The sequence below is a fragment of the Melospiza melodia genome, chromosome 6 (assembly GCF_035770615.1).
Source record: "Melospiza melodia melodia isolate bMelMel2 chromosome 6, bMelMel2.pri, whole genome shotgun sequence".
Classification (NCBI taxonomy): Eukaryota; Metazoa; Chordata; class Aves; order Passeriformes; family Passerellidae; genus Melospiza; species Melospiza melodia.
The window spans coordinates 20442784-20468077 of record NC_086199.1 but is presented as its reverse complement, the minus strand read 5'-3'; the positions used below and the strand labels follow the sequence as shown (position 1 = coordinate 20468077).

Below are 25294 nucleotides of genomic sequence, written 5' to 3'. Positions count from 1 at the left end.
ACGTGACAGCAGAAAATCAGCCTTAATTATAAATTCTGAGAAGGCTGATGTATAAAGCAAAAAGAGTTTTTAAATGATCTTGAGTTTGAAGAGACCCATAAGGATCATGAAATCCAACTCCCTGCTTCTTGAAGCAGTGCCTAACATTACCCCAAATCTCAGCACATTCCCTGCTGTCCTCAGGCTCAGAGGTGCTTTGGCCTACAAATACCAGTTTGGATTGGGATAGGGCCAAGGGGATCTATGTTTGGGTTCTAAATTTCCACATCTCCAAAAACTTGGGAATAATCCAATGTTTTAATTCTAAAAAGAGATACTTAGGAAATATTATCTCCAGTGAATTTAAGAAACTACTAAAAATATAATTACAATTACCAGTAAAAATATTTGCCATGAGAATCTTTTCAGAATATCTTTATCATTGCTCTCAAAGAAGGCAATGTAGGATGCCAAATTCTCTGCTGAGTATTCAGCTAACATGCAAATTTACTGAGATATTTTGGCAGGTACATACATAGTGCTCTTTCCTATCTGCTCCTCTCCTTAGGGCAGGCAGAAGAAAGAAGTATTTAGGCAGAGAAATACTGTGATTCTTTTGTCTGCAGTAGGACTCCCACGGTAGCACTCCCACTAGGGAAGAGCAGCAGAACTCCTGTCTAAACTCTCCGTATCAGCTAATCTCCAGGAGCTGGCTGTGTGCACGCTCTTCCACAGACAACTGCAAGCAAATTTATTCCATCTTTGCTGAGATAATCCACTGCTTATTTGCCATGAATCAATAGCTGCACATGGGTAGCTACTGCACACAGCCTGGCATGAACGAAATTCCCACCTCTATTGTCCATGGTATTTTCCCTGTCTGCCCACTCTTTCAAGACAATGAAGCATGCAAAGTAACCATGGTGATCAGCACTGCTCAGTTTTACCTTGTAGCTGTAGTGTGCTGAATAGTTGACCCACTTCCTGACATCGGTCTTGTCCTCGACAGAGATGGAGCGGACAGCGGCTTTGGACGCAGAAGTGGTGGGCATGTCAAACTCCACATCTACATAGCGGACAAAACTGGAAGGCACTTCCCGGTCAGAGCCAAGCTCTAGGTGACAGAAGAAGCAGTGAGGATGGCCAGAAGCTGGAAAAAGAGAGTAAACAGTCATGAGAGTTGTGTCAGATGAATCAAAACACAATGCCCAGGAGAAAGCAGCATCATGAAGCTGCAGGAAACCGAGAATCTCCCTAGGTGAATTAGTTCATAGCAAGTGTCTTACCTGCTTCACTGTGGCTGAAGTTAACAAAGGAATTAAACAAAATGCAAAAGGATTGCTAATCACTCTAGTTTGCTTTTAGTGGGTGAAAATACAAGAAGTAAGTCAAGCACAGTAGGGTGAAAGTATTTGTCCTCTTGATTCCCTCAGTGTCTGTCACATGCTAAGTACATTGTGGCACATCCTTCTGAAATGCTGTGAAACGACAGTAAGGAAAGACAGAATTTGGAAATATTTGATGTTTATTTGAAATTGTTTTCCCCCTTTTTAACAGAAGAAAATATACTGGATAAGGTTAAATAACTTTCTTGTGTTCAAAAAGCAGATTTCTGCAAAGCTTCAAAACAACAATTTGTTCCTCACTGGAACCCATGGCAAGGTGGCTAGTCATTAAGGATGGCAAGGAGAGGAGGTAATGTTTAGCTCTGTCATATGTAAATAACCTTTCTTCTTTGTTTTCCTGGACAGCAGTGATGTTTAAAAATTAAAGCAGGGACTTCTAGTCAAACTAAGTTGCTTTTTCTCTGACTGCTGCCAACTACTTAAGCTCTTGAGCAAATAATTTAATGTCTCTGCCTCAGTTTCTCTGTTTGCAAAATGAGGATGAAAGCCTTCACAGCAACACAGGGCTTTCTGATTGAAAGGATCCCATAATCTATGTATGTGTAAATGAATGTATAAGTAAATGAATGGAATCTTTGCCTGCCTTTATTATAGGCTTTAGGATTCCTGAACACTTGTTCACTAGGAAAATTCTTCTCCATGCAGGTCAGCAAGATGTACAGGACAGAGAAAAGGAAGGAGGAACGCAAGTAAAGAGAACTGGGTGGGGAAAGCCCAGAAGCTCCCACTGGGAAAAGATGGAATACACCTGCTTAGCCCAAAGTCAGCCTTGTTAAACTGAAGCCTGAAAAGCAAGATGTAGGATTTTTGAAGTATGACTTGTCTCAATAGGATGAAATTAGGCAGTCTTTATAGGGCTTAGGCATTGCAGCATCCCACCTGACTTCTGAAATAGAACTGGGAAAAAAACTCTACTCAGCATAAGTCTGGGTAAGAATTTCATCTAGAGTCAGCCTCCTATTTCAAAATGGTCTAGCCAAAGTTCCCGCACCACTGGAAGGTTTGTAAAATAATGTGTGTGCAGCAAATGCAGTGAGAGGCTGTGCAGTTCAGCAGAGACCAAGGATATGCAGCACCATAGCTGCAGACAAGTTATGAATGAATGGTTGCAGTTATCCAGCAGATATAGAAGCCCAAGTTCTTGCAAGCATTAAAAATACATCTGCCTTTTATCAGGATTAATTATCCCAAGCAGAGTACTGACTCATTTGCCCTGGTTCTAGAGCGAGCCAGGATCTCTGTTTGACAGCCCTGCCTGGCTTTTCATAGATGGTCATTCTTTTTCTTTGTGTGGTACACAGCAGGCCTTGCTGCTGGTCCTGCCCACCACAGGAGAGCAGCAGCCCCAGGAGCTCTCAGGGGCTCTCAGGGAGGTCACTGTGCCCTCCAGCACTGCAGTGCTTTTGCTCCTGGCCAGTTCTTGAGCGTGGCTGTGGTGAGCACAGCCATGGTGGCAACGCAGTTCAGGATCTGACACGGGGCCCGTGGGTGACACAGCCCTGCTCTCTGGTACTGCATTATGAAGATGCCTAAAACTGGCTCCAAAAATCTGTGTTCAGCACCCAGTACTGGCAACCAACCCCCAGTCTCAGGCTCCCCCATCCTTTCATGGCTCTTTCCTCACACTGTACCCCTTTCAGCATTGTAATCCTTCCCGCTCATCTGCTCTGATATGCTTTTCCTCTCTAGTTTGCTGTGGGTTGCTCCCTCCTCCAGCTGGAGAATGCCAGCAACCCAGGAGGAGTGGCTCTGTTCCTGGTACGGGCCACATCCACAGCTGCAGAACGTTCAGCTTGTGCTGCGACACTCCTGAGCTGGCACGTGCTCAGCTGCTTTTGGGGGGATGTGTGCGAAGGTATCACTGGGAAGTGTTCAACTGGGCTTGAGCACACTGCAGGCCAGGTGCTTTGGAGAGCTGAGCTTTTCAACTCTTCATAATTTTCACAATTTCAACTGGATACTTGGTAACATCTCCTCCCCCCCCACCAATTGCATAAAAATTATGAATGTTATTAATTAAAACCAGCTCATTTTGGTAGATAAGGTGAACAGATTAAGAAAGCAACTGATCCACTGAATCTACTGCAAAATTACCTAGCCCATCAGTGTTCATTACTGTTCTGGGCATGAGGCTTACAGGGCACCACCTCCATAGACTGCTCAACAGGCTCATTCAGAGCTCTTTCTCTAGAAAGAGGTACCCTTCTTAGTAAAATCAGTAGGAATCAACACACTGCTTTTGTTTTGCACCTCTTGTTTCCTTGAGCTACTACCAGTTTGTTCTGACAATCAAGGATCTGATAATTAATATATATGCAAGTGTAACTGTGATTGGAGAGAATGTGCTCCAAATGACTCATGACACTCCAAATGTCCCAACATGTTTGGATTAAAAGATATAATCTACTACAGAAAGTATTTCAGGCAGCATGCCTGGGATCCACAGCCAAACTAGAGAAAGTTCAAATCCAGATCCAAGGCTCTGCATACATGTTACATCCCTGCTTCACAGAAAGAGCCTTTTCCCCTGATCAAAGACTGTTTGGATATTTCCCTAGTATTCTACTGGTGGATTAAAAAAAAAAAAAAAAAGAACATGTGAAGCCCAGCCAGCAGCAACTGGATCTGTAAATAGCCTGCAAATAGCTATCCTTCCTCAGCTCTTTTGTTTTTTGTTCATAATAATTCTAAATTTGTCACACGAAATAAAGTTTACCAAACTGTAAAAATGGGCAAATATTTGCTATGTGGATTTCAGCAATGTGCTCAGTAGAATCCAGTCCCAATTTTTTTCTTTAGGTCAAATCACAGTCAGAGTATGCACTGTCCTTCACTTGTCACATGCTTTTCAATGTTTAGTCATAAGCAGATACTTTGGCTACAAAATAATACAGACAGTGCTGATAACACTGTCTTCTAGAGTGAGAGTGCAAAGGGCCCCATCCCATTAGAAAGCACAGAAAGAAAAAATTTAGATAAGAGTGCAAAGCTGCTGAAATAAATTCTTAACAATCTGGGAGCTTAGGATGCTACAACCTGCATACAAGCAGTGAGTTATGGCAGGACACGCTCTCCTGGGGACGGCAGGTTTGGGGGTCATGCTCTTCACACTACAGAGAGACTGCACCAGCCCACATTCAGGGAATGGAGTGAAGCACAGGAGGCCCAGCTGGCTATCTGGAGACCTCTGGAGTTCTGGGATTGTGTTTGCAAGGGACTGTGTGTCAGAGCACACACTGTGGATGAACAGCAAGTCCCAAAACGTGTGCCTACATACATACTTCTGTGAGCATGTCTGGCAGGCAGGCACATGTGCTGGAGCACACATGCAATGCATATGCCCCAAGTGCAGTGGGCCTGTTGTGTGGCCTCTGGAGGCAGGTGGAGCTGCAGGCTGTGACCACCTGCAGCACTTCCCTCAGTTCCAATGTGATGCCACAACTCTTCCCCGGCTCTGGAGTCCCAGGCATCAAAGCAGGTCATTACCAAGCCAGATATTTATGGAAGACCCAGAGCGCTCTTAGAGGTGAGTAACAGATATCACAGTAAGACAGCATAAAGTGTGAGTCAGTGGACTCATAGTTTTGTGTTTAGTGCTTGAGAACTGCATCATTTATGACAACTTTGCAAATACATGGAGTTATTACATGACTTGTGGATGGGGCTGAATACAGCCAAACGTGCACAAGGCTGGTAGTTAGATCCCACATGACTATCACCTGGACAAAAGCATATGTTGTCCATCAGGCAAATCTAAGAGGGAGTGAGAATGAATCCCTCTGAGTACCACTTAATATACCTTTGTTTGCCATTTGCTTTAAGAAAGGAGAACCATGGGATGAAGTACCACCAATAAACAGAAATCGTTCCTGAAGGGCAAGGTCAGATTTAAACTACTTGGCCTGCCCTGTCATCACTTTGGGATTCCCTCCCTCTCACATACCTCATGTGTCTTGGCCAAGACAGTGCTTCCAAGGCTCTTCCTTTCCCTGAAATAACATCTGATCTGACCGGAGGGGTGAGGACACTCTCTTCCTCTCAGGATGTAAACAAATACCAAGTGCCCTGCGTTTTGCATGATGACACTGATGGATAGATGCTCTGTGGCAGGGGTCCAACAGCAGCAACAACTCTGTAATGTATTTCCTTCCCCCTGTCACAGTGTATATACAATAAAGAGTCACGATGGGAGAGAAGGAAACAAGAGGCACAGATCAGTATCTCCCTCAGAGTAGCAATGAGTAAGGCAGCATCACCTTGCAGGAGGCAGCAGAGACAGGGGTTTGCCTCTTCTCCTGGTTTGCTACTGGCATGTTCTGTCATTGTGTTACAGTATGAGGGCTTTCATTTCCTCAGCTGTGATGTCTGTATGGCACACTGAGATCTTTGCAGAGAACATACCACAGAAGGCCCAATTTCACAGCATACCATTCCCAGAGCCTGTGCAGATGGCATATTGAGATTTTCTTCATAAGCATGTTATTGCTCATAAACAGCCTGGGGTGAATTTTTCATTGCTGTATTTCTCTCAAGCTTCCAAGCTCTGTCTTCCTCCACCTCAGTCTACAGCAAACCAGGAGCCTTCCCTTTTGCCAGTGATACCCCTCCAAATTGGTAACACGTGGTGTAAACTGGTGTCCTTGGGCTGAAATGTGACCCAAAAGACTAGGATATCCGGATCACTGTTTTGCTGACACTATAACTCAAACTCAGGAAAAACATATAGAGAGTGCCAAATGTGGTATGACAATGAGCTTTCCTTCAGGGAACACTGAAACCCTCCCAGTGACCCAGATGCATTACTACAGCATTAATACTGAAAAGTCCGTATCATTTGTAAAATTCTAGATCAGATAGGTCAAGAAGCAGAATTCACTACACCTAAGAATAAGCCTGACTTGTCCAGCTTTATTGTGCACTATGGATGCCAGACAGCAAATAGAACGACTACCAGAAATGGCCAAAGGGAACAGTAGCTTGCCTACATCATTTTCATGTTTAATTATGACCATGCTACTAGAAATACAAAGACTTGGGATAGAAATACAAAACGGGTTTCATGCTGGTATTCTCTCTTCAGGTTTAAGCTGTAATTCCCTGTCTGTACTGATGACACAAACATAGCCACAAAATGGTGTTTGGAAACGTTTTTGTTTTTTTTTTTAATGGCTGAGCAATGTCTTCTGTTCTCCTACAGTCCCCACATCAGACAATTCAGAGGCATTAACTGTGGCATATGCATTGAAACACGTAGCACTGTCCCAGTATGCTTGGAAAAGATAACACATAGTGCTGGAGCTACAGCAATATATCTGATCCTGTCATTCAGCCCCACAGTATAGAATCTTGCTTCTGCAAGTTACATGAAAAAGCATTGCTACCAATCATAGTACTGAGCACACAGATGTTTGATGCCTAGGTTTCACAATCAGAGAATCATAGAACCATTTACTAGAAAATATCTTTCGGATTATCAAGTCCAACCATTAACCTAGCACAAATCTAGTCTACCACTAAACCATGTCCCTAAGTACTACCTCTTTTAAATACCTCCAAGAAGAGACAGAACATATATTTTTGCATCTAGAAAACCTAAAACTGATTTTATCATTAGCTGTATTTGTAGTATACATAAAACTATTACAATGAAGGGTCAGACAAATACTTCATGCCATTGGTACACTACAGAGGATGATATATCTCTCACCATTTAAACTCAGTATTTTTTATCTTTCAAAATACGTAATTTGTTTTAGTTTATTCCTGCAGAGATGGTATATGGCACTCACCTGAGTTTTTGTCAGGCAGTCGGTTTATCCTCCATACGATGGAATTAAAGGCATGCTCGTATTTGGCAGTTCCCAAAGTTACTCTCATTACTGGCTCAGAACCAGACAGACTGGTTGATCCAAAAGTGGCTCCCTTGTTCACCTTGGCTTTCAAAGATTTCTCCCCCAGGACACTCTCCCTGCGGAAGTTCTTCACCCACTCACTTGGCACGGGGTAGCGGATCATCACGTTTTCACAAGGGACCTGAGTTAAAGGGTCATGGTTGGAAGAGAACCCCGTGGACATCATCAGCCAGCTCTGCACCTCCACCTCAGCACCAGTGATGATGGCAGCTGTCCTCAGAGTAAAAGGCAAAGTTTTCTCAGCAAAGACAGTCCTGAATCTCATCAGTTCAAACCGACAGGCATCCAAGGGGTTGAACAGGATAATACGGGAGTTATTAAACACATCCTCATCCACACATGAATGGAAGCGGCAGCTGTATAATTTAATCCACTTAGTGGTAGTAGTGGGCATAATATCCTGCCTTGCAACTATTTCATTCCCTTTGATCAGGATATCATTAAGGCCCAGTCTGCATTCTGCCAGGCCAGAAAGGAAGCTGAGAACATAGATATGAGTCAGCACACTGTGCTGGAGAATCCCACTGTCTCCCTTGGCCAAGATGCCATGAAACTCATCCCTGACATCCACAGTGATTTCTTCTTCTTGATAATTCAGTCCCACTGTGCTCAGATCTGTTGATGAAGCTGGCAAGTTCATCAGTGTGTCTTGCACAGCAGTGATGAAGCTAAGGAAGTCTTCATAATCTGTAGTCCCAAGCTTGATAATTTGCTCTCTCTCTGCAGTGTGTGCAATGGCTGGCTTAGGCTGATACTTCTTTTTCTCCTTGTATGTTGTGCGATCCAACCGCACGCTGTGTATCCTTCCATTCTCATCGTAGTTCTGCAGCTTGCGCTCTGAAATCTCATGATTGATTTCAAGTTTGAGCTCCCGAAAAGGCTTCTCGAGTCCCTTCTCATAAAAAAGCTGTATACATCCACTGTTAGTCAGCTTGACGTATATGGGTCCCCAGTGCCTCGATGACATAATGTTCTTCTTCTCTGGGATCCTCAGCATCATTGGCCATCCATCCTTTGGCTGAGCCGGTGCCAGGTTAAATAAAGCTGCATCCAGATCATATGGCATCATGGGGTCATCATCAGGCAAGGTAGGACTGCTCACACCATCTGGGTCTCCAATCTGGAGCTGTTTGAGCTGCTCTACAGCATCTGTGTGCGTTACAGTCTTGTTTGCCTCATGGAAACTGACGGTATCAGGCTCTTGATGGAGAATAATGAGAGAGTCTCTTTGGCTTTTGCCTGGAGCACTGGAGACAGAAGAGCTTTTGGAACGCCTCTCTTGCTCCTCAAAGAATGAGCTGAATGGATTGATGGGTGAGGGTTGGACATCTCGAAGAGATTCATCCAGAAAGGGATTAGTAGCACTCCATGGTGGTGTTTCAACAGAAGGCAACTTGGTTAAAGAAGAGAGATCTAGTTTTTGAATTTTGGAGAGGTCTCCCAGTGTACTTTTGGGACGCTCTCTTTTCTTTAAAGACGTAGTGAGATTAAAGTTAACATCTGGAGCCTGTGTTTCTGCAGGTGGGGTATCTGTTTTCAAGGGAGAAAGGCTCTGTGGTGTAAAACTGACTTCATTGTCATCAAAAGTCACCCAGCTGGGAAAGCGAACTGTGGTTGGGGTAGATGAATGGCCATTCATGGAGGTGTTGTTCAGCTGCCAGTTGACAGCCTCCATATCTATCTCTTCATCTTCCTGGAGAGACGAGGAGTTGTCTTTAAAAAAAGAGGGGAGGGGAGGAAATTTCAGCTAATTATTCTGGAATTATCTAGTTCAATCCTCAAAAAAACCCTCAGAGTCTGCTCACTCAAGGAAGGCCTATTCATATGTTGGGCAAGAATAAGATATTCAAAAGACTTGGCTAAAATGCTGAGGAGTCTGACAAGAATTAATTAAAAGATACACAGTTGAACACAGAAAAGGAATCCAGAAAGATATATTAAAGGAATGACAGCAATGATTATACTGATCTCATCCCAACATTATGACCTAAAGGAGAAACCACATGTCACAGTGATTTTTTTACAACTTCCCTCTCTAAACTTTCAGGATGAATTTCTTTTCTACTGTTATCTTCTGTTATTTGCCTGGAATGTTCCCTCAGTCTTGTTACAATTTTACTCCCTTTTCTCTCCCCATACCCTTTGCTCCAGAGAATAATCCAGTAGGAAGAGGAATGAACATCGAGGAAGAGCACATCTGCAATCTGTCCCCACATACCTGTCTGTGCATTTGCCATTACCACAAAAGCACATGGGGTATGGTGATGGAACTACAAAAGGTGCCCATGTGTGATTTTCCCCAGGATGTGTTCAGCAAAGAGACTCTTTGTTGTACCCAGTGTGCAAGACTCTGACAGTCCTTGGATGCCTCTGAAACAGCTCTTGGCGAAGCTGTGATCTAGGGATTTATGTTAGGACAAGGAAAAACATGGTTTTAACTTGTGTTGTGGAAGCTGTCCTCATCCTCTCTCAGGACAGGGCACCTTTGAGTGCTATTTTCTTAGTCTCAGGCTCTGCCAATACACTTCCTAGAAAACTGTACCACAGTGCACTATTTCAGTCCCAGCTCTTTCCAGGATTGTTGTAGTGGTAATAAGGTGTTTTCCAAAATGAGCACAAATTCTCAGTGTTAAGAAATGTAATGATCTTCTTCCCATTTTTTTCCTACTGAGCTAATGAATCAGAATGCTCTAAAAAATGAGCTGCCAGCATGAAATTAAACTCTGTAACTGCACCACATTTGTTCTACATGACACAGCAGTGCTGGCATTTGTGCTTTTTGCTTCTCCCATAAATCCCATGTTTTACACAAGTCACTGTTCTTCAGTACAAGCAAGAAGTAAATGTAAAATGTAGCACTGTGATATAGCTGTACACCTGTGATTTGAGTGTAATTTACAGCAACAACACCACCAAACTATTTTAAGTAATTATTTAAATTGCCACCAGTTCCCAAAAAAGGTGAGCTTGATTTCCATTCTGCCTCAACCATAACAGACAATTTGAATTTTTATTTCAGCTACAATTTAGAATATGAAATAGGGAATAATCATGCTAGCTGAAGTGCTGCCATGAGCTCATTATAATCTCTTGGCTAACTTGATATTCTAGTCCTCTCATTCCAGTAAGTTTACCCAACTGATCTAAGGACAAAACACATCAACCAAGTTCTAAGGGTTATAACAATTGAAAATTATATACGAAGGTGAATGATACCAATTTATTTTTCAAGCCACAGCAATACAAAGCAATGACAAGAACAGACAGCTTTTAAAGACTACCCATGCACTGCAAAACTGTTGAAAAGGACAGTCTTCGACATACTACCTTTAAGGACCCTAGAAGCTTTTGTTGACTTTTTCCATTGATGTTTTGACTTTTTCTATCAATTATCTTTCTACACAGAAGTCTGTGTTTATGGGAAAGAAGGACTACTGCATTTCAGGCGTTTGTGCTTACAGCGCTTCACTGCCCAGAATTATTCACCTGGTGTCCCCTCCAGTCACACCACCCCTTGCTGCTTGGAGAAGGAAAAGAGCATCTTCCCAACAAACAAGACTGAACTAACCATTAGTTTTCATAGCACCAGAACAGCAGTAGTTGCAGTTGTAAGCCTCACTGCACTATGCAGGAAGCTATCAATCATTTTCCTCTTCTCTGTTTATCTTTATTCAACTGGAGAAACTAATTAATTAAATCAGAGCCTTTTCACTCTTCCTTGAATAAAGAAAATGTTCAAGAGAACGAAATTAGTTTGTAACGAACTTTCTTGAGTGATTTAATTTAAAAACACTCAGTATTTTTATTGTGTTATGTTTATTGAGTAGTTAGAACTCTGGTTCATAAAAAAAATTCAGTACCACCAGCGCGTCAGATATGGTATAGAATAACTGAAAAAATATTTCAACAATTCATAGTCTGTGTACAGTGAACTCCCCTTTCTCTTGTACAGATCTTGGCTGCAACTACAGTTTTATAGAAGTTCCTTACGTGTTCTGCAGTGTGTACTATGCAGTGCCCTAAGAAATCAGAATGTGTCTGGCTAGTCTTAAAAAACCCCAAGCATCTGTAACATATTGTGTACAAAACTGATAAATTAGATTTGTGCAGAAAATATCCATATTCAGAAAATGCTTTTCTGAATATGGATCACTGCTTGCTTTTTAGCCTGCAAACACTTAGAAGTTAGTGTACTAATATTCTTAGACAGAATTACAGTCAAGAACAAGCACACAGCCTATCCAAAAATCACCAGCAAAGAGAGATATACAGCTTTGAAGTGTAAGTGCCTGTGTCTCCAATTCATACCAATTTATCATTTGAACAGTAGACTCCAAATTCATGTAAGTGTACTCCAGCAGCTCATGAAAATAATGCACAACGTTGTTAGTGTCTTGAATAAACTGTTACATCTTTACATCAAGCAGTAATTACATGTAAGAGGCAGTTACTTTTAAAGGGAATAAAATTCTCCTACTCATAGCTAGAAACATTTCATACTCCAAGTAAAAGCACTGCTTATCACTTAAACATAGATTTCTTTGTTGTTTTTTTTTTTTCCAGTAAGTATGGCTACTCTGAAAAGAAATTGAGGTAAACACTTTTTGTTCTCTTTACATATTGAAAGAGTGGAGTTCTTCTCTCATATAACACAATGGTAGTGAATGGGTCCCAGAGCTACTATAGAAAAAGAGGTTGTTTGATTTAGCCCATTTGAGAGCCACAGATCAGGAAAGCTCCTGAAGATCAGTTCATGTGTTTCCATTAGCTGGCCAGAAGGTGGTACATTAACACTAATATAATTGTAAGAAGTGTTCAAGATTTTTACAAGATTTAGACAACACTATTCCTGTTCAAAGAATTCACACGCTCCATGTGACATCATACTATTTGCTTATAATTAAATCCAAGTTGTGAACAGATCTCACCTAAGTGGTGGAGAAAAGATCAAACCTCCTTCTACCTGAGAACTTATTTCTATTAAACAAACAGGTATATTCATAAAGTAATTGTCTTAGCAAGTAAACATGCCTCCATGATTCATCACAAAGCACCTTCATTTCTACCCCTGAAGACATGGCACAGATACGACTGACATATTTTTCCCACTATGTCATCTAACTGAGCTCTCAGCAAGGTGTGCTCAGCCCAGAGATTACCAAGACAGTGACTACACCCTAGACTTAGTCATTGCTACTGCCACGGGAATACTTACACTCCCAGTCTGGGTAGGCAAGGCAAAGCCTGTGTGTGAAGGGGCAGAGCAGAGATGGAAAACACCAAATGAACCTGTTTCAGCAGAGAGATCAATAAGAGAATTCTGCAGAAGAATGAATCACACTACTTCATCTTTCAAGGAGCAAAGAAGAAGAAGACATGCACAACATTTTTCAAAAGCGGTTCCTTTAAAGGTACTTTGGCAAAGATAAATGAAGGTAGTTTTCCTCAATGTACTTTGGACTTTGCTTCTCTCCACAGATGTCTGCCTCCCTCTCTGATTTTAATCCACAGTACGTACAACATATCCTTCAATAGTGGAGCTGCCACTGAGATGAGACTATTGACCTCATGAAGAAATTAGAGTGAATAAGGAAACAGAAATGTGTCTGCAAGCCCAGGATGCTTCATGAAATTGGTATCTGGCAAGAAGGATAAATCTGCAGCCAGCCCTATAGATGCAAAGATAATCCCACTCCATCTTGGAAGAGCTGATGCTACCATCCATTGATCAAGCTCTATTTTGCAAAAGGCAATCACTTAAACCTCTCACACACAGACAACACATTACTTCATTATGCCAAAACTTTTCAAGCAATATATGGTGAACCAGTAACAAAATACAAAGGTTTGCAGACCTTGTTAGTTTTGTCTTGGGTACCTGAGGTAATACCACAGGGAACAAGTCTCTCATTTGCAGTGGAAACGTGCCAGCTACTGCATCTCCTCAGAATCTGGAGTCCCACTGAGCAGCATAACCTTTGACAGCAAAGCAACACACTATGGCCTCATGCCTTGAGTTATGGATTCAAATGGCTGCTGCAGTACTGCACAGGTGTGGGGTCTGGCCCTGCTGAATAAATGTGAGAAATGTTCCCATAGCTATAGGAAAATCCAAGGCAGGAGACCATCGTGTGTGTTAAGTGGCTGAAGCACTCTGGGTTTGCTATTGCCAGTCCATCAGTTCAGAAACTGTACTGGCAGTGACCACAAATGGTAACATCAGCTGATGACAACTTGGTAGTCAATGCAAAATAACTGGTTCTCTGATTCCTAGGTGGACACTTCATGCATGGCTGAAACCAGTGTCACCCCAGCTTTCTGCTCAGTCTTGTGCTGATTCTTTAGCATAAAAAGACAAGTCAATACACAGGGATGTTGAATAAGCCTGTACCACTGCTCCATCCACTGCTCACAAAAATAAACACTGCATATCATTTAGAAAGACACGAGATATTTTACATCTTCAAAAACACTACTGCAAACACTACTGGCTCCTCACAACATTTAAAAATAGTAGCAATAACTTCCTCATGCCTATGCCCAAGGCATTTCCCAGGATCAAGTTTTATATCATATCAAGTCAGCAGCTCACATCCTGTCTGCCAGATTTGTCTGCATATCTCAGGTCATGTGGTCAAGAGGTAATCTCATATTTATACACTACCTTCACCCAGAGCACTATCAAAATGATTTACAAGTTTGTCACTGCTGATATTTAAAACAAACCCGAAGACCCATTTAGAAATTTCTAATGGAAGATTCTGTGGAAACTTCAATTTCAGTCATGTATTTTAATAATTCAGTTGCCTGGTGAACTGTGGAGAAAAATGTGTTTCATAGACAACATAGGTGACATATAGCTATAAATTACAGAAGATAGCAGTGCTCAACTTTTGCCTAATGTGAATACTTTTCATGCCTGTAGCTTGTTATGCAAACATTTTCTGTTTAAAATGCAGACAAGGCCATGTAACTGCATGAGAGTAGACAGTTTGGCCAGTTCTTCTTGCCTCAAGGCAGATGTGAGCTCCAGGCTACAGGGAAGTTGTATGAGCTAACAGGTGAGGTGCTCAGTGAAAAGGTGAGAAGAGCTGTAACAAAGCCACGTGTGTCTGAATTTGTTGGTTTTTTTTTTTGTTTTTTTTTTTTGGTTTTTTTTTTTTTTTTTTTTTTGAGGGATTTTTGACACATAACACAAAGGACTGAAGGTAACTGGCGAGAAATAGTGTGATAAAACAAAAAGGACATGATCTACATGCAATGCCTGACCCACATAGATATCACTGAAGATGAACCTGCCAGTTCAACACCCATCCACACCCTCAATAAAAAATAGTAATTAAAGGTGGCTGAGAAGCAGGATGATACAAAGAATATGACACAGGAATGGGCAGCAAAAGTCTTAGGCGCTAATTTGAACCATGTGACTGTCTAAGTGACCATCAGCTAGCAGTTTACAGCCTCTGCTCCACAAGTTTTCTCTCTGTAGCAAAGCAAAAATACTGATGTAACGGGAAGTGTTAATGGTTCTTGTCATGTGTGTTTAATAAATAGGCTATCATAAGTCATGTGAAAGCCTGTGGGTTTTCTAGAAACCATAAAGGATAAAGGGAACAAGCAAGGAAGCTCCTGCAGGGAGTAAAACAATTTTAGAGAGTAGAAGATGTGGCCCTTGGCTGAGCAAAAGTTATGTGTGTCAAGCTCTTTGTGCACTGGCCATTGCAAGCAAGTGTATCTGGATGAAAACAAAGAGAAAGGTGGAGAGACTGGAGTAAACAGCTCAGGCTCAATGCTTACATACTGCACTGGCTGTGAACTGCAAGGAGAAATGCTGGGCTTTTGCTTCATCCTGTTTGCCCCTCCCACAGGCTAAGAAACAGGATACTGTCCACACTATTAAGAGGTAAGGAGGATTCTACCAAAAAATAGTGGAGGCAAGTGAAAAAGGTTTACCAAGACCTTGGAAAGAAAATGCTTGCAGTAATAGATTGTGAAACATGCTTCTTACAGTGAGATAGGCACTACTTTATTTGGTTATTGCTCTGTTATTGTCTTCAAAATTCATATTGGGCTGTTGCTAAGGTGGTTACAGGGTTGAGTCAGGATGCTGCACTGCCGGTTTTCACCTCTTGAGGCCTTTTAAAGATGTGTTTTGGATATATGTTGAGCACGACAATTCAGAGACAGAACACAGTAGGAGGAAATATTCCCACTGGTGGTAACCTAACTCCAGCCTCCTTTATAGTGACACTGATCTCAGTTTTTACCCATTCAAAAAAAAGTGATGCTGCAGGGGTTGTCTTGGAGAGTGTTATGAAAAGCACAGCTGCACTGTCACAGTTTGTGCTTGCCCTGCCAGTCTGATGAGCACAACAACTTCAGCCAACTCTGGAAAATAACAGAGTTGACCCAGCTCACCCATTGTATACATATAACAAAAGGACTCCCAAAGAGGGTAGAAGACAGAAAACTTTCTAGCTTGTTCATCCAAATACATTTTAATTAATTGTCCTGCTATACAGCCCTTTACCCAAGTCTGAGAGTCTTGTTATCATGCTCTGGTGTTATCAGCATGCCATCTCCAGCCTCAGGCAGCTGTCCACCAGCCTGGGAGGCTGCTATGACAGACTGGCTCGTTTTACGATATATTGCTGTGATTGATGAGGCCATTCCCCCTTTCCTTCACTCATCTGCTCCAGGCCTGAGACTCCCTTAGCACAACCAGTCCAGGCTCCCACCATAAAACCCCAGCTGTTGTGGAGCTATTCACAATTGCAGGAAATCAACAGAACCTAATACTGGGCTGTTGCCTATCTTATGTCATTTGGAGTTTTGTTTTTCCTTTTTTTATGTATGTGTGTAGCTGCCATGGTACACAGGATTATTCAGGGTCACTCCACAGAGGCAGCCAAACAGAAATGATCCAACAAGCAATTTCTTCCTCCCTCCCTTGGACCATGTTGGTGTGATTACAGAGAACAGAAAGGCATGGGACTCTGTTAAGTGTAAAAGTTTGAGCAAAAATGACCCACACAAGAAGAATGGAAAGATGTAACTCATTATGTTATCACAGCACTGTGGGGAAAAGTGAAGAAGAAACCTATATTTCAGTCCTCTGTGCTGATTTTAAATTCCCATCTTTCCATCTTTAAAAGGCATCTTCAATCCAAGCTATAATTCTGGCTGGAGGCAAAACACAAGGTGCAAATTTCTAAATGCTAGTCCCATATAACTTCTCAGACAACTGATTTATTTTATAATTTTTAAGTTTTAGCAACACTCATCACTACCTAGTCTTAGCTATGTGCCCTATTTCATCCCCAAATGATGCTCACCATTCATTTGTTGGGAATGCAGAGAGGGGAGGAAAGGAACAGAGAATCCTGAAAATTTTTGTCCTGAGGCACCAGAAGCAGGAATTAGGCAGGGTACTAGGACTGGATAGGGTGGAGCTCTCGGTGTCAGGACAATCCCTGTACAAAACACACCACAGAAAGCTAAATGGAAATAGACTTCTACATTCTGGAAATGTGGAAGGGACCTAACAGATCTCTGCAGGGTACAGGACAAGATTAGGGAGGGAAAAAAAAAAGGTATGGACAGTGTGACAGGAAGCCTCACTGCCTCTATCACCAAACTGCGTGGCTGGTTTGGTGGCGGCGCTGGAGAGACAAGAGCTGAGCACAGAATGTGACCAATGTGAAGGAAAACAACAGGGCCCCCACAGCTGCTGTGCCCTGTAAACAAAGCTCAGCTTTCTGAAGGGCCATGTGAGATTTTGCAGAAGAGTCCTGAAAAAACTGAGGTCTGCCCAAAGGAAAAAACAGGGATTAGAGAAACGAGGAACATGGGATAATAAGATGAGGACTTCACTTAGCTTAAACAAAAGGTACTCAGGTTACAAAATATGTATTTTAATGTACTCCTACAAAAAGATCAAATGAACATTCAAGAAATAAATGGGCAACACTTAATGTGTAACCAAAATACCCAAAAGCAGTATCTTACACAGTGGCACTGACTCATGGAGGAAATTGACAGGAGCTATCTAAGAAGAACAACATTATTGCTGTGGAGAAGAATGACTGCTCGGTTCACTGATGAGCATTCTATTCTACCATTTCAAGAACTAATCATGTTGTAGGAGAAGAGATTTTTTTTCGTCATGAGATAATGCTGCAAAATTGTTTCAGTATGTTATGAAAATGGGGGTGAGAGAAATTTTTTTCATCCACTGGTCTATCTGAATAAGGGACTTCTATAAAATGCCAGAAATAGCTGTCAGATGAGAAAGTATCACCAGCAGACTTCCACTAGGTTAACAAGTCTGGAAGAAATATCTAAATTCATTTAGGAATGTAATGTATTCTGATCTTTTGCACTGCATCTCTTCAGTTTGCAGATTTGTACCACTCATCTAGGTCACATCAAGGTCAAATGGCAGAAACAAAAAGGCCAGTCATGTGGACAAGGACAGGCAGCCCATGGAAAGGTTTGAATTTAACTTCTCACATGGAATGGCATTTCTTGTAAGCTTTGTTCAGAAACACACATATGAGCACTTGAAGTCATGAAGGAGAATTCTGCCTTCCCACTGGCTTCAGGGAAGCATGTTTCTGCTTGAGACAAGAAAAGAGAATGTACTGGGAGTGTGTTTATTTGAACCACAATTTTAATGCTCTAGAAATGCTAACAACTTGCAAGATTAAATCCTGTATTTACTAACTCAGCAGTATCCTCCCCCCTAAATTTCTCCATCAACACCACACCACAACATAAGGGGGAAACTCTAGAAAACAAGGTATCTATTGACACTTGGCAAATCTGCACTTGAGTTCTCTGAGCTGGATCTAAACAAAACTATTTCTTGGGATTAACTCTCATAATTTTGGATATGAAAAGTGGTTTACCCATAAAGCAAACTGAAACCCAGATCTGTCATTAGATGATCTGAACAGTTGTCAGCTGGCAGCAGCCTGACTGTGCAGGGGTAAAAACCATGCCACAGTCCCGTGGGTGAGCCAGTCTCCTTGTGAATAGTTTCAGGATGCATCAGGAAGCAATTACCAAATCCCAACAAAACCTACTTGTGACCCCTTTCCCTCATCACCAACTATCACTTAGAGAAGCCAGAATTATTTTTCTCCTCTCTCCCCTACAGTTAAAACACAAATTAAGGGGATTTTCTTTTTTCCCTTTAAACTTTCAGCCCTGCTCCATCTCTTTGTGCCGAGCCTTTTGTCTTCGGGGAGAGGCTATTTCGCTGGAAGCCGATGGAAAGACCACTGTCCGGCAGACAATGGAGCTGTCTGCAGAGCAGGCGCTTCGGAGCGGAGAGCGGGGCGCCTGAGCCAGAGGCATTCCCGGCCTGTTGCCATAGCAGCGGGGCGAGCGGCCTGCCCTCCCGCCGGCCTGCGGGGAGCCCGGGGCTGGGTGTCGGTGCCGGGCCCGCGGAGGGCAGGGCAGGAGCCCGGGGCTGGGTGTCGGTGCCGGGCCCGCGGAGGGCAGGGCAGGAGCCCGGGGCTGGGTGTCGGTGCCGGGCCCGCGGAGGGCAGGGCAGGAGCCCGGGGCTGGGTGTCGGTGCCGGGCCCGCGGAGGGCAGGGCAGGAGCCCGGGGCTGGGTGTCGGTGCCGGGCCCGCGGAGGGCAGGGCTGGAGCCCGGGGCTGGGTGTCGGTGCCGGGCCCACGGAGGGCAGGGCTGGAGCCCGGGGCTGGGTGCCCAAGCCGGGCCCGTGCGGGGAGCCCGGGGCTGGGTGTCCGTGCGGGTCCCGCTGAGGGCAGGGCAAGGCCGGGGCTGGGTGTCCTTGCCGGGTCCCGCGGAGGGCAGGGCTGGGCAGTACCGGGGTGCGCGGCGCTCACTGCGGGCTGGTCTTCGCCACAGCCTGCTCCACAGGACCGGCTTGTACAGACAAGCCTGGGCGCTGATTACAGAATTTGAACTAGATCAAAATAACATGCACCAAACATGTTAACAGCATTGCGTGCCTGGAACTGGCATCCTTCAGGGTCCACCAGAAATCTCCGTGTTGGGAAAACACAGGAGGTCCATGGCTATAGTAATTTCATAGGAAGCCCTGGCTGATCAAGGATGTTGAGTAGACAGTTTGCAATTTCAACCAATTTTACATATTTTATCTGCTTCTCCAGCAAAGCAGGCAACAGTGGGAACCATTAGAAAGTCATTAAATGGAAGTGGCAACACTTTCCCAACACAAAGAATAAATACAGATAGGATTGGTCACATTATCCTCTGTAAAGGCAGGGTATAGTTGAACAAGACAGCAGCTACTGGAATTCTATATGCTTTCCCCAACTTTTGGCTCTCAGCATTGAGTCTCGGTATGTACATGCAGCTCTAGAGTACGCAGATTTTTATAATCCACACCTGAGTCTCACTGTCCAAACTGAAAAGTTCTGGTTGCTTTTGTGATAGGTAAGACCCTTTTCTCAATGATCTTTGATGGGGAAAAAAAAGAAAAAAAGATCTATTGTTATCCTATTTCATTTCTTACCTTCTTATTTCCCTTCTTATTTACTCTCATGCTTGGGTACAGACATTGAGGAAACAATGTCAAGCAGACAGCGCAATTCCCTTTTCAGCCAAGACCAGCTTTACTTTTGATTTGGTTGGAAGAACAAGGATCCTGCCTGCAGCAGCTATCCACTCCAGCAGTTTGTAAACTATACGTTTTATGTAAGTACACAAAAGTCTGAGTGTTTCTTCATTGTCTTTTTGACCTGCAAAGCGGGCAGAAAATCTCTTGAGAACAGGAGCTCTCACAAGAGTGTATGAACTTCAGGTCAGGACAGAGTCTCCTGGATCAGCATTCCTGACAGCATTTCAGTGATTCTCTCTTGGTCCCAGCTGGAACCTGTACATGCTGAGGCAGCTGCAAGACAGACAATAAGCTCAACTGAACAGCTTCCAGCTTCAGTAGAGCTCTGGAGTTCAGCTTAAATTTGGGAAGGAGAAAGTTCAGGTTGGTTCTTTTCATTTACATTCCTTCATTCATTTCCTAACAAGGGACCACCTGGAAAGGGGTATTGCCCTGTCTGCCCATGGATGGCCAGATGCCAACAGATTACACTGCTGAGTGAATATATTCCTCAGATGTCTGCACTTGCACGATGCAGCAGATAAAAGATATGTAAAGCAGACCTCCTATATTCTGCAAGCAGCAATTCTGCTGAAATGGCAAAAGGGAGCCTTTCTTGCTACACTGAGCCAGTAGGAGACACTTTTAGATGGAAGTAATTTTGTACACCTCATTTAATGCTGACTGTAAAGGTGTTTTACCATAAATGGTGTGTTCAGTAGTATGTACTTAGGGGTAATGTGCGTGGGTTTCCCTCAGGTAAAGAAGGTCAGAGAGAAGTAGGCAACATCATGGGATGGATGGCACCTTTGGAAGCAGTGATTCTGGAGAAGATGTGGATGATGATGATCTCTGATGTGATCTTGAGACTAAAAGAACCAATATAATAGGATTTAGGAAGAGAAAAACATGAAGGGGATGGGAAATAATTTCACTTGTATGATTCCTGGTGGAACCTGATCTTTTGTCTAGAATTCAGAAGACAGAAAAATTGAGAACTGTTCAGAAAAGATTCACAACAATATAAAGGAATAAAAACCCTACCACACACCAAAAGACAAAAGCTCAACCTATTTAATTGGCTCTACAGGAGATTCAGGAACAATCAGTCTGTAAGCACCTACACAGAAAATGATAAAAGAAAAACTGCTGTGATCTAATAAGTGATATGTGGTAGTTGGTAGGCAACATGGAGAAACTGAGATTAAAAACCATGCAGAGGCAATTAACCACAGAACTGATTTACAAAAAAGCCTCTTCAGTGAAGTCACAGGAGTGCTTTAGGCAGGTGAGATTATTCTAGTTCTCACAGGAACTAAGTCAGGGATGTGCTATGGTTTCTGATATGCAAAAGCTCCAGCTAGATGATCACTTTAAAGCTTCTTGACCTTTTAATCTGCATGGGAAAAAATATAGCAATGGTTATTTAAGCACCTCCATCTCACTCCCCTGTTGTGTGATCAATTTCAAACCAGCTGAATGAATTTTAGTGCTGCTCCCTCACAGAAAAATATTAATAAAACTAAATTAGATGTGGAGAGCTGGTGTCAAATTGAGCTTGGAACTGGCAGTGAAGAGTGAAAAATTCAAGTTACAAAGAAAGCCAGACCAATATTCAGAAGGCCAAATAGAAACATCTGTGAGGATGTCCTCACACAACCTGCTTCCAAAGTGCTCAAGACATACATGATCCTACACATGACACTGTAGTACTAAATGATGTTGAAAATAACAGAAGAAATAAAATGGTTTACATGTGACTGTCCTTTCTTATAGAGTACAACTTAGCTGAAATTTGCTTTTTTGCACTTCAAAACTCGGTTCCTGATGTACACATTTGTGTAAATCCAGCTGCTTACTCCTGCATGCATGAGGGCAATGCGTTGCTTGTGCTTTCAACAAATACCGAGGCACTGAAATCCCCTAACAATGCAGCCTTGACGAATCTGAATTGCTCACTCACCCACTGAAATTCTATACAGAACAACCCAGAGCTGTTAAGCTCACAGCAAAACCTGCTTCCAAACCTTCCCTTTCTGGAACATCTCAGTGGGCACAGACACAAATTTCCATGATAATTTCAACAATATTTGGAGAAAATATAGCTCTTTTCGTATGTTTCATTTTATCTTCTACTACAGAGAAACAGCCAACTTTTCCTCCGTCTGATCAGAAGAGAAATAACATCCCACGAAAGTTCACGAACCAAACACCCTCCTCCCCCACATCCTCCCCGGCTCTACAACACGGTGCGCTCCTACCAGCGCAGTGCGCGCTGTGAATACGGCACGGGGGGAAATCAAATGCCGATTTAGCTGCATACATAAAACATACAATTCTCTCTTTAATCACTCGTTGATAAGGGACGAAACGTCAACTCTCTGCCTCATCCTATCAGTAGTGCTCCCAGCACCAAACTCTGCCTGGAAATAAAACTTTCCCAAGTCAATAACACCGTGTTGGAGGTTCCCTTGGACTTCATGGGCTGGAGATGTTTCCCCAGTCTCTTTTCTCTGCAGTATCAGCCATCCCTCCGCCTGCCCAGGCGCGCACCGGCCGCGCCGCTGCAGTACCTTCCTTCTAAAAGAAGTTTATGCGCCGCTCCTCCTCCTGCTCCCACCGAAGCAAAAGCACTAACCCGAGGCGGCCGAGAAGAAGGGCTCGGTGCTGGTGGCTGCACTCGGCGGGCTCGGGTCGCTCGGAGGCTGGCGGTCCCCGCCGTGCAGCGGAGGAAGGCGCCCGCGCCCTGCCCGCCCCGGCTCGGCTCGGCTCAGCGCGCCCCGCGCCGGCCCGCCCGCTGGGCAGGGCGGGGAGGTGGGGAATGTGCAGGTTGGGGGCAGGTCTGGCACACCCCGAAAAGCCGGAGGTGGGAGACGGACGGGGATCAGCCGGCAAAACGGGAGCGAAACTTCACGTTAAACTCCGCCCAACAAAACCCCCGAAGTTTTGGGTTTGCTTCAGTAATAAAGCTGCCTTTTTTTTTTTTTTTTCCCCCGAAACTAAACCAAACTGCCAAACATTTCAGCTCATCACCTTGCAGAAATGCAGCAGGCTGCTCCCCGTGTCAGCAGCGGAACCATTGTGTCCCGTTAACTCTTCCGTCACCAGCTGGCTTTAGGATTGGGATTTCCTTTTGTCCTCTCAGGTGAAACTGTTTTGGATTTACTCCAGGCTGGGTAAAGATAGAGATAACTTTCAAATGCAAAGCACATATCACATTTTAAAGAACTCAGTCAGCCAGTCATTTCTAATCTCCTTGGAAACATTTCCCTATGTTTTTCAGTCATAGACATGAGTCTCTCTCAAACTAAGAGACCGAAATTTGAGGGTGGTTTTTGATCATTGGAAGGATATGAGATTCCAGTGCAATCTTACAGATGGAAAACGGAAGGAATGAACCACCTGTTTTTAAACACCAAGCAAGACAAATTTATGACATCAATAACAGGATATGTCCATTTCTGATAGCAGGAATTAGACTTAATGATCCAGGAAGTTCTTGCCAGCTCTTGCCATAAAAGGAAGGAGAAGGAGACCCAACCTACATACCAAATAGCCAGGTCCACCAACACAGAGTGTTCCACCTGCCAAATACACTTCTAGGTGTTCCCAAATGCCCTGGTTTTAGCCTGTACTTTTTCTTTCCTTGCCCTTACCTCTGCCACAAGCAGTTCAGGTGTAAGACTGAAAACCACTGGAACAATCTGTCAGTGCCTCTGAGAAACAGCTAACATCCTTTTGCTCCTCTGTGACATTCCTTGGGTTATTCAGGTTTTCCTCATTTCTCCATATTGATTACTTTGTAGAACAAAAACATAACATATGTGATATTTTGACACACTGGGGAAAACAGATTGTGTGAAGGCAAAGTTGTCTGGATACTTGGGAAGTAATGCCAAAAAGTACCTAGCCTACAGAAAAAGAATTCATTTGCCATTTACTCATTAAATTGTATCAGTATGAAAATAATTTTAAGTACATGAAATTACTCACAGAAGGTAAATGGCTTTATGGTTTGAATGGTGGAGTCCGGCAGCATGCAGAACCAAAAACAAGAGGCCAATCTATGACTTCTGGGTGTTGGTACAATGGTGATTGTGAATCAAATGATGAAAGGGGGTGAGGGTAGGTGATGGAATGAATGTGGTCAGGGACTGCAGGGACAACTGTGTGAGTCTTTCCTGTGGGAAAAGTGCTGTACAGCATGCAGCAAAGCTGGTGCCTGCCAGCCTGCAGAAGAGACAGGGCTGCCTTACTAGAGGGATACGCTTGTGTTGATAGGCAAGGAGTCAGAATCAGGGGTTAGATGCCTTTCCCAAGAAAAAACCCAAAACAACTTGTTAATCAGGAATGGCCACATGCTGTCCTTACTTGTGGCAACCCATCAGTCTAGGCCATTGCAAATTTTAGCCTATACTACTCCACTGAAATGAAACAATTAATGGAAGAAGCGGAACATTTGTTTTGTAATCCCCCGGTCTGCCAACCGTGAAACTGTCCCTTATGCAACACCGTCATGCCTCACTTCCCTCCCACACCTTGTTGTAACAACTTCATGTAGCAGACAAGGCGTTCTCTGTCAGTGTAAGAAAAAGCTTCTTTCACAGAGCCTAAAAATTCCCAGGCTTATAGCAAGTTGAGGCTAAAGCAGAATGAGATGGAGAAATTAGCCCAAGGACAAACTGCTTGAACAAGTACTTTTAAAGGTGTGGGCTTAAACAAACATTCTGGCTGGAAAAGATGAAAACTCAGACCTGCTCTTGTGACTTTCCAGGTGAATAGTGTTCCTTTTCTCATTTTATCCTTTCTCTCCTCAGCCAAGGGAAAACTCTATGTAGATAGTTTTGTTTGCTGTTCTGTCTGTTGCCTCAATCTTTTTGTGTAGAACAGTAATGTAAGATGAGCAGGGAGATGAAGTCATCTTTCCCTAGACTCCCTCTTTTGTTTCTTGTTCCCAATTAGGGTCCATAATTAATCTGGCCACCATGACAGAGCACTGCATGGGGTGCTGGGATGTCACAGACATACTGAAGCAAGCTTGTTTCTCAGGAAACAGGTTTTTTCCTCACAAGGTGGCAGTCCCTTGACCTTTTGTCTAATACAAAAAAATTTTTAAAATGTGCACATTAATTAACTCAGATTACAGAAAGAATCAGATTTGTGAGGAAAGAAATAAAATCTGCCTTCCAAAAAATACATGCATTATAGAGCTGTTATTATCTCTAACCACAATGTCTCCAAAACTGTCAACATCTTTTGTAAAAAATCTAAAGGATAACTTCACTCCAAAATGCCTGTTAAGTTGGTAACTCAGCCTGTGCTTGGCTGTGGGAAACCTAAATTAACTCTATTTTTCCTTACACAAGAGCTCAACCTGAACTTCACGTTTCTCATCCTAGAG

The 25294-nt window shown here is 43.2% G+C and overlaps 1 protein-coding gene across 2 annotated transcripts in view; it reads right to left on the bottom strand.

The window, feature by feature from the left end:
- STON2 (stonin 2) overlaps window positions 1–25294 on the bottom strand; it is a 67789-nt gene that overhangs the window by 4812 nt on the left and 37683 nt on the right. For both annotated transcript variants that reach the window (XM_063160168.1, XM_063160169.1), the window contains exons 5-6: window positions 7175–9010; window positions 927–1129 (exon numbers count right to left, since the gene is read on the bottom strand). In XM_063160168.1, coding sequence (XP_063016238.1) covers window positions 927–1129; window positions 7175–9010 — 2039 coding nt within the window. The remainder of the gene's footprint in view (window positions 1–926; window positions 1130–7174; window positions 9011–25294) is intronic.